This window comes from Nanorana parkeri, unplaced genomic scaffold (assembly GCF_000935625.1).
Source record: "Nanorana parkeri isolate BGI_ZX_2015 unplaced genomic scaffold, ASM93562v1 scaffold970, whole genome shotgun sequence".
NCBI lineage: Eukaryota > Metazoa > Chordata > Amphibia > Anura > Dicroglossidae > Nanorana > Nanorana parkeri.
In genome coordinates, this window is record NW_017307238.1 from 428,199 (window position 1) to 437,334 (window position 9,136).

General features: G+C 42.8%; 1 protein-coding gene across 1 annotated transcript in view; it reads right to left on the reverse strand.

Moving 5' to 3' along the window:
* Positions 1-363: 363 nt before the first annotated feature.
* Positions 364-9,136, reverse strand: part of LOC108795474 (paired box protein Pax-6-like) — a 27,823-nt gene continuing 19,050 nt past the window's right edge. The window contains exons 4-7 of the mRNA XM_018566736.1: positions 4,377-4,521; positions 3,513-3,634; positions 2,376-2,517; positions 364-449 (exon numbers count right to left, since the gene is read on the reverse strand). Coding sequence (XP_018422238.1) covers positions 364-449; positions 2,376-2,517; positions 3,513-3,634; positions 4,377-4,521 — 495 coding nt within the window. The remainder of the gene's footprint in view (positions 450-2,375; positions 2,518-3,512; positions 3,635-4,376; positions 4,522-9,136) is intronic.

Consider the following 9,136-nt stretch of genomic DNA (forward strand, 5'->3'; position numbering starts at 1 on the left):
CAACCTGTTGATAAGCAACAGTATAATTTCCTTTAGCCATTGCACAGTTGATTGTCATGCCTGAGGAATTGAAGTAACTTTCATAAAAATGACTAATAAACTTGGAAAGTCTGGTTCCTTTTATATCAAGAGAGATCCTTGCTGAGGTCTGGTGACCTGAGGATGTATTGTTAGTATTTTTTACTTGGCATTGAACTGAGAAGGAAATTTTAGGAATGAAGTGTAATTTTGTGAATTGAGAGATGGCTGGATTCTCCTGCTTTGTCATTCACTAAGATCCATTGGGTCAAATCAGTGATATTTCCAGTTTGCGTGACAGCACGGTGGCTTTCTCCAGTCTCATCAACAAAGGTCCCATGTTCTTCACTGGAGTCTGGGCCAGTACTGGCTGAGATCTGGGTCTCCTCCTGGTACTTGTACAGGAACAGAAACTCCTGGAGAGATTAGACCTGAAGGAAGAAATAGCAATATCTGAATATACTGTATGTTGTCACGTGTCCAAGGCATACAAAAGTTCATGCTCTTATCTCATACAGCTGTTAGCTGAACCCTATCGTTTCCAGTATCCCTTATGAATCCGTGACTTAAAGGGGCACAGTCAGCTTGTTCATTCAGAGCCAAGGGGCAGTGTCTTTGTAAAGGGGCTACTAGCTTTATGTCTATGGTAAGTATCATGTTTACTAGCCATTCAGGATAGGTGTCAGCACTAGTGGTGCTGCAAAATGGCTGTGCCTCACTTTTCCTTTCACTGCAAGCCAATCAGTCAGGTATGACTGACTGAAAACAATGCACTTTATCTAGCTGAGATATCATTTCAGGGGTAAATGATCAGAGATGCTCTATGGTTGCAATGGAATACAAATAGCCACTAGAGAAAGAATATACTCATTCATATAAATGTATCTCAAGCCCCATGAAGTACATATCACTACATTTGTAATCATCAATTTTAAAATGTTAAAAAAAAGGGAGGGGGGGGGGGCAACCATTGCTGATGCTATTCTGTAAATCCTAATAGTCTGTCTTTTTCTACATTACTTTTTAAGTCAATCACTCAGAATAAGTATTCAACAGTAAAGTCATATGTTTTCATCCTACTTATGACAAGTTAGTCACTCAGCATGACAACCGCACAACTAGTAATTTCAGGGTGACACATTTCCTTTAAAGAGACGCTGTTACCTTGCCCAATCAGGCCAAAGCAACAGTGTCTGTGTAAAGCACCCCAACCCACTTATACTAAAGCATGTCATACACATACTAGATGTTCTCTCGTCAGCCCATGTTATGCCGGAGCATTTGACCTCCTCTAATGAGACAGTGCAGTGACATTCCAGTGACAGTGCATTGCATGCGACACTGTCCAGCAGTCAATTGATAGGCAGAGCACTGTCACATAAACCGTGGGGGTGATGTCATCACTCCTTCCAGGGCTTGTCAATGGTGATTTTAGTGCAGGCTGCAACAAAGGAAGGAGCTGTGATAAAGCGCTGGCAAGGTGAGTATCAGTGGGTTGGGTGGACCTTTTTGCAGAGATACTGTCACTTTGTCCTGAATGGACGAGGTGAAAGCGTCTTTTTAAACTGCAAAATAACTACAGCCTCAAAGAAATCCTGCCTCCAGAGTATTTATTTTTACAAAAGTCTTCCCACAAAACTATATCTGCATTTACTTTATTTTATTCATGTTATTTATCTAAGAAGTAGGGATGCACAGATACCAAGTACCGTACTCGGTACAAGTACACGTACAGATACTTTTCCAGCTTTAAGACTAGACATTCAGGACAGTTGTGGAGCACCAGGGCCCAGTCGCAGCTGCAAACGCTGCAACCCTGGTAGCATCTGAAAATGCCAAGTATCAGCACTGGTATCTGAGCTGGTATCTGTGCATCCCTACTAAGAAGGCCTCCCTTGTGTAGACATCCAAAAGCCGTGAGACTGCTTCTGGATGATGCATTTTTAATTGCCCCAGCAGACTCAGAGCGGTCACCCAAGTGACACTCTATCATATTTCCCCAGCAGCTACATAAAAAGTTACTCCTGTGACCCAAACTCCCAATACTTCTCCTTTAAGTTGGTGACATGGTCTTTTAAATCCACATACAAACGTGCACATTTCCTGGCCCTACTCAAACACACCATTATCATTTCTCAGTAAACCACACCCCCTTACAGCTTCAAAAATAGTGGTTTCCTACAATTTTCCAAGATACGTGCAGCATTTTAACTACTGTACAACATATTGACCTCTTAGTGATAGGAAATCATTGTGTTACAAATTAGGTATCTGACAACAAAAAGTTGTAAAGATTTGAATAATTTAATTTAAGTCAGTTGCTGCTGATCCCTGGGAGTTATTTCAAAGGACTTTACCTGTAGAACCCCCAGCGCTGGATCCCAGGCTCTGGTTATTCATGTGCGTCTGAAGCTGAGTAGGAGTATAGGCATCATAACTGCGGACTGAGGGACTTGGTGGTATCATACAAGAATAGGATGAGGTCTGGCTTGCCACTGGCTGGGATCATATAAAATGAAATAACAGTGTGAATAGCATATAAGTATCCACAGTAAGACAAAATATAGAACAGTTGGGAAAAGTTTTACAAGCTGGAGGATGTACATTGCAACTACATGTCCTAACTGACATTGTCTAGTAATTCGAAAGAGAAAGATGGAGGGAGAAAAAAAAGGACAAAATCCCAGGAGACATTTGTCTGAGTGTAATGTACTGAAATACAGGAGATCTTTCAAAAACAAGCTTTAGAGGGTATTGGGTTTATCATACTCACACAGAGAAGGTTACAGGAGATCCCATAGGGCAAATCAGGCAACCGTGAATAGGCTTCTGCGGAATATTTCTGTCCCCACGCAGGTGGTCACTCTCGATATTTGTCAGGGGTGTTGCTCGGATGAGCAGAGAAGCACAAAGTCCCAAAAAGGTGGATGTAGCAGAAGCACTCAGACATGATAGATGAAAAGGAGATCTTTTCATCTTTTTAAGGAGACTTTGTATGAAGGTTGCAACAATAAAACACTGTTTTATTGCTCTGCCCTTCATACAATAAAAACTGTTGATCACAAATATAAGATCTCCTTTTCACTTATCACATCTGGATGCTTTTGCTACATTCATATTTCTGGGGCTTTTGGACTCCCTAATGATCAAACTAGCACATGAGTGGCTGCCAAGTTCCAGTTTTTGCCTGAATGTTTGCTGGCATTTGTTCTGCACATCATTAGAACTTCTTAACTTTATGGTTGACACAGAGGCCAAATGCTGACAAATGTAGATTGTTAGGCTAAGATCCTAATTGGCCATCTCCAGGCAGTGAATAAGAAACTATAACCCTCAAGGTTACAGCTGGTTGTTCACCCTAGTTTTCATATCTGAGCTTTTTTAAGTTGTCCCCTCTTTGTAGGTGCTAAATTTCATCATCATACCTAGATAGTATTTGTATGAGTGCCCCATTAGACAATTAGGGCTTTACAATGAGCACATCTTACACTCACCTGCATGGGGAGGTTATTTGGCATGGTAAAGCTTGGTAGAGGTGGCAAGGAACCATAGCTGTTGGTTATAGCTGCTTCACTTCGGCTTAGCATAGATCCTGTGACAAACAAATTTGGAGATTCTTCATTAAACTTTCATCCCTGAAATTTTAAACAGGGACTTTTGAAAGGAGTTAAATTTACATACTGCATGCAACCAGGGAATTTAAAGGTTAATGAGAACCAACCAAACATAAAACTGTTTTTAGTCAAGTTTAACAACCATATAAATACAGAGACCCCTATGTTCTTTTGGACACTGCCCTCTTCCAGACTTTTAGCCAAGAGTAGCAACTCTGTCAGGAAGCAGGGGATGTTACCTCTACTCAGGGACCACGGAACACCTGGTGCCCGAGGTGCAGGTGCGCATGCGCAAGTCATGCGGCGTGGGCGCATGCGCAGTACGCAGGCTGCGCGCGCATTCCCGGGAGCAAAACTCATAGTAGGGTTTAGACTATGTCTTCCCCATAATTCCCTGTGTCCCATTTCTATCAATATACAGGTGAAACTCGAATAATTAGAATATCGTGCAAAAGTAATTGCAGTAAGTGCTGCAAAAGGGGCCCAAGCCAAGTACTGAGCACATATGCATGCTTGTACTTTTCAGAGGTCCGATATTGTTCTATGTACAATCCTTGTTACAGCAAGCGATCATTGTGCAGCGGCAGAACAAAGGTGAGAATCTGATAGGTTGGTACTTTAAATAAGGTCTGAGACAACCCTCTGTCACATTATGAAAGGGTTCTAAGTGCTTGCAGTACAGATTCTATTCCGCTCTTACAATTAGTGACTGTTGTCTACCTTCTCTTTCACACTTACCTGAGCTGCTGTGTTGCGGTATGGACTGGTAAAGACTGTTGGAGAAAGAACTGTTGATAGAAAGATGGCTGGACGTGCTGCTCGCCTGGCGCCTCTGGTTACGTAATTTTTCTTCTCGTCTCCATTTGGCTCGCCGGTTAGAGAACCAGACCTAAAAAAGAAAGTGGTCCTCTATACACTATACTGTAATAATAAAAATGTTGTGAAGGAAGAGTGAAGGGGTAGACAATATACTTGGTTCATCCAGTGATTAAGGTATTTAGAGTACCTTGGAAGTACCTCTCTATATTCTTTGGCTGCCTGTTGCTATGGCAACATTAGTAGACCAGGCTGAGGATGTGATAGGTGTGACAGGATAATCTGAAATTCAGCACCTCAGAACAAGAAGCCAACACAGACACACTTCTTTTTAGTATAGTTCAACCAGAAGGAGCACCAAACACATGTATCAAGAATAAAGAAGTATATTTTATTTCTTCCTGGAAATGGAAAAAGGATAACAAAGGGGCCCATCGCAGTCAGCCATAAAATATCCCTTCATTATCACGTAGTTATTAATACTGGCATCCTGCAAACTGGCTGTTCTTCCCAAAATCTTGTGATTACAGTCTGCTTAAGAGCACGTTTGAGTCCACTTGAATTCTGCCAATTTTATTAAATCTTGATATAGGGGCATTTTCTGTGCCACAAAACGTGTTGGTTTCCCTTTATTATCCTTTTTCCACTGTGAATTTGATAAAATACAGATCTGGACTCTCAATACATGTGTTTGGACGTTCCTGGCTAGGTGACCCCTAGCTCTGGGTGACCCCCTGCTATGTAGAGAGCTGCCAAAGTGAGGCCATTTAGATCTAAATAAAGAGTTTTTGCATAGAAAAATAATGAATTGTGTCCAGAGCCTGACTCCTACCTTGACTTGGACAGTTTTTTTTAGTGCTGGGCTTGTGGCACAGAACAAAAGTGAAAAATAAACTGCTCCTCCACATGCCCTGACTCAAACCTTCTTCTGCTTTGCGGTCTGTATCCCATCTGGAAAGATTTACCCTCTCTATCTGTATAACAGTGACGAGAAGAAAGTGATTAGAAATATAAAACTTTGCAGCTGTCACTGGAACAAGAACAGAGCGGAAATCTTCCAATACAGACACTTGTTCCGGTGTCAACTGTCTAGGATGATTCCTTTCACTTCCTGTTGTGTCAAAATCTCCCCAAGGCCCCATTCAGTTACATAGTTACATAGTTGCATAGTATTTGAGGTTGAATAAAGACACATGTCCATCAAGTTCAACCTATTGTGTTTATGTGTATGGTCCTACTGATGTGTGCGTATGTGTAGGTCCCTGTGTGTTCTCATTCTTAAGAGTACTTGTACTAGGGTTGCCACCGTTTCTTTCAATGAAACCCGAACACTCTAGCGACGCATAGAGATTTTTTGGGGAGAATGAGTTGCGGCTTATTCATATTTAAATAGCGCCGCCCATTCATATCTAAAGATTATTTTCAGTGGGGGGGCCAGTAGCCCCTATCTTAATTTTGGTTGCCCTTGTTTCCATGACATCATGTGTCCGGGTCTCTGCTGCCATGAAACCCGGACACAGCTTTCAAAACCCGGACTGTCCGGGTGAATCCCGTACAGGTGGCAACCCTAACTTGTACCCCTGTATATTATGGTCTCTGAGGAAATCTAGGAAACAAGGGGCAAGACAGAGCGCCTCCATAGTGTAAAAGTGTAATTTATTTGTACAACACGCAAATTAAAATGTACTTACAGGAAAGTCGGTGGTTAAAAGGATACAAATGGTGATGAAGTATAAAATCTCTAGCAGCGGAAGTCTGAAGCAGTACAGCACATCAACATCCTCTGCCCCCTTGAGTTCTAAAGGTCTATGCGTTTCAGGGGCACGCCCCCTTCATCAGAACCTCCTCTGATGAAGGCACGCCCCCTTCATCAGAACCTCCTCTGATGAAGAAGGTTCTGATGAAGGGGGCGTGCCCCTGAAACGCATAGATCTTTAGAACTCAAGGGGGCAGAGGACGCTGATGTGCTGTACTTCTTCAGACTTCCGCTGCTAGAGATTGTATACTTTATCACCATTTGTATGCTTTTAGCCACCGACTTTCCTGTAAGTACATTTTTATTTGCGCGTTGTACAGATAAATTACACTTTTACAATTTGGAGGCGCTCTGTTATTTCCCTTGTTTCCTAGATCGATGGTCTTTTTGACCAGTGAGAGCTGCCTTTTGAGTGTTTAAGCCAACTTTACAACCAGCCCATCTTGCAATCAGAGGCGCCGGTATTGTTTTTTTCGTTGTTCTGAGGAAATTGTCCAATCCCCTCTTGAATTATTCCACACCTGAGAGTTTTGTCACACGATTTCAGAAGCATGACAATGCTCAAGATGAAGATTCCTATATTCTCAATGGGTCCATTCACACCTTTGTGTCATTTAAACAGAAAATACAGTTCTCTGCCAGCACGGCTCCAATTTTGGGTGCAGGATCCTCCAGTGGTTCTCTTGGGGCAGGATCCTCCAGTAATTTGTTCTCCATATCAGATATACTCCAGAGTAAAAACCACCATAGTAGTTTTTTTGTGTCACATGTCTCCTACCACGTCAGTCTCAAAAAAGTAGATGAGCTTCATTTGGGTCAGAATTGTGCCTTTTTTTGCCCAATAGACTTTAATGAGAGCGTGTGAAAAATGCTTGAAAAGTGTGTTTACAAGTGTTTTTTAGGCACTATGTTTTAAAAGTCTCTGGGGGAAAAAATTTAAAATTATTTTTCTATACTTCAAATCACAGGTGAAAGATGCAAAAAACTTCACAAAAACCCTGTAAATTGCCTGGCTACGCTCATGCTTGGGTGTAAATGGGACCTAACAGGACATACATATTACAAAAAATGGGTGTTCCAACCTATGTTACTCTATCCAAATGAAAAAGATGGGTTACTGAGCACCATGGCTACCTAGTTACCCAGAACAATTGACCTAATTTTCATGCAGCCTATAGAAATCTGTATATGGCTTTGGCTCGAGTACTGCTTTAAAAAGGAACTAGTGGTTCCTGTTATGTAACAACTTTCCTTCCTCTTTACATTTTTATTGGTACATACAAAGTATATATAGATCATATATGGACAGTTTTCAGTTGACGAAGGTGCTCTCCGCACACCTTACAGCAATCCCGGCCAGTAAAAACGATGGTGCTTGTAGTAACTACCACGGATGGCACCGTGCAAAGTACAAAATGAAGAAACAGGTCACCAGCACTCAAATGATTTAAATAGATATGTCCTTTTTAATGGACAATTATGTCACAATAATCAACAAAGCCGACGTTTCAGGGCCGCGCAGGGTCCCTTCTTCAAGGCAGAAAGAAGGGACCCTGCGCGGCCCCGAAACGTCGGCTTTGTTGATTATTGTGACATAATTGTCCATTAAAAAGGACATATCTATTTAAATCATTTGAGTGCTGGTGACCTGTTTCTTCATATATGGACAGTGGCGACTCTAGGAACAATATATAGGAGGGGCACATAAGATACCACAGTCAAATCTGGGGGGGCACTAATAATTTTCATTGCATGTCGCAACCGATGGGCGCCAAGAGCTGATTAATTGCGGATGGCATCTGCGCCCTGCGGTTCCGACATGTAGTCCAACGCCGCCCACAATCCTAAATACCGCAACCGCCGACGCCATCCGCAGCTAAATCAGCTCTCAGCACCCAGTAGGTGCGGAATACAGCACAGGCTGACTGGCAACTTTTAGCCCAGGGGGCAAGTACAACCCAGAGGCCCATGGTGCAGCTAATTGGCCCTCCTCCCGCTCTGACTCGTCCCCCGCCTTCTCCCCGCCCCTGCCTGCAACTTTTGCCATCCATGTAACGGTAGTGTGAATGGTCGGGTCATGTGAGGACTCCTAGTAAGTCCATGAAAGGGGTGACTGGCTGGGGGATGGTGCTCTCCTCCCACAGGGCTCCCTACATGGTTCTGGCCTTACTCAGCTCTATGTCTGGTACATAGGCACTTTTGCCCACTGTAGACCGCCGCTGGCTGTCAGGCATGTTAGAGGGCACCCCGCTGGGGCCTCTTGAGGCCTCTTGAGGACCCCCTCGAGGAGCGAGCAGCTGCCCGGTTACAGAGCTGCATCTGTAGCGGTGCAGGTGGCAGAGGGAGCCACTGCACCTGTGGCCGGGGGGCTTCATTTAGCCGAGTCAGTCCACCCATGGATTCGCCACTCAGGGCCGGTGCAAGGATTTTTGTCTACACAGGCGAAGCTGGATCTTTGCGCCCCCTTCCCCCTTAGTTGGCTGCCTATGCCTATACATCCTTGCGCTAGCACTAGCCTGGACCACATTGCTAGGGTGTAAAATGGCCAAATTGCAACCCCCCTTACCTTTATCGCAGGGTTCTTCTCCCCAGAGGCTGCTTCTTTTTTTTTTAAGTTGTGCGGCTGTGCGTGGCTCCATACAGTCTGCAATTTTTTTTTAAATGCGTGTGTTCGCAGGAGCTGGGGCCTTTAATTTTATGGGGGATTTTTAATTTTAGTTTATTTCACTTTTTATTTTTTTAAACTTTTTTTGTTTTTTTTATATTAAACTTTATTTCTTTTATTTTTTTACATTTTTACTTTTTACTTATTTAACTTTATTTTTTAATTTTTACATTTATTTCACTTTTTTTTACATTTTTATTTATTTCACTTCATTGCTGGGAGCAATAGCCAGCCTGCTATTGGATATTTCAAATTGCAGTAGCCAAT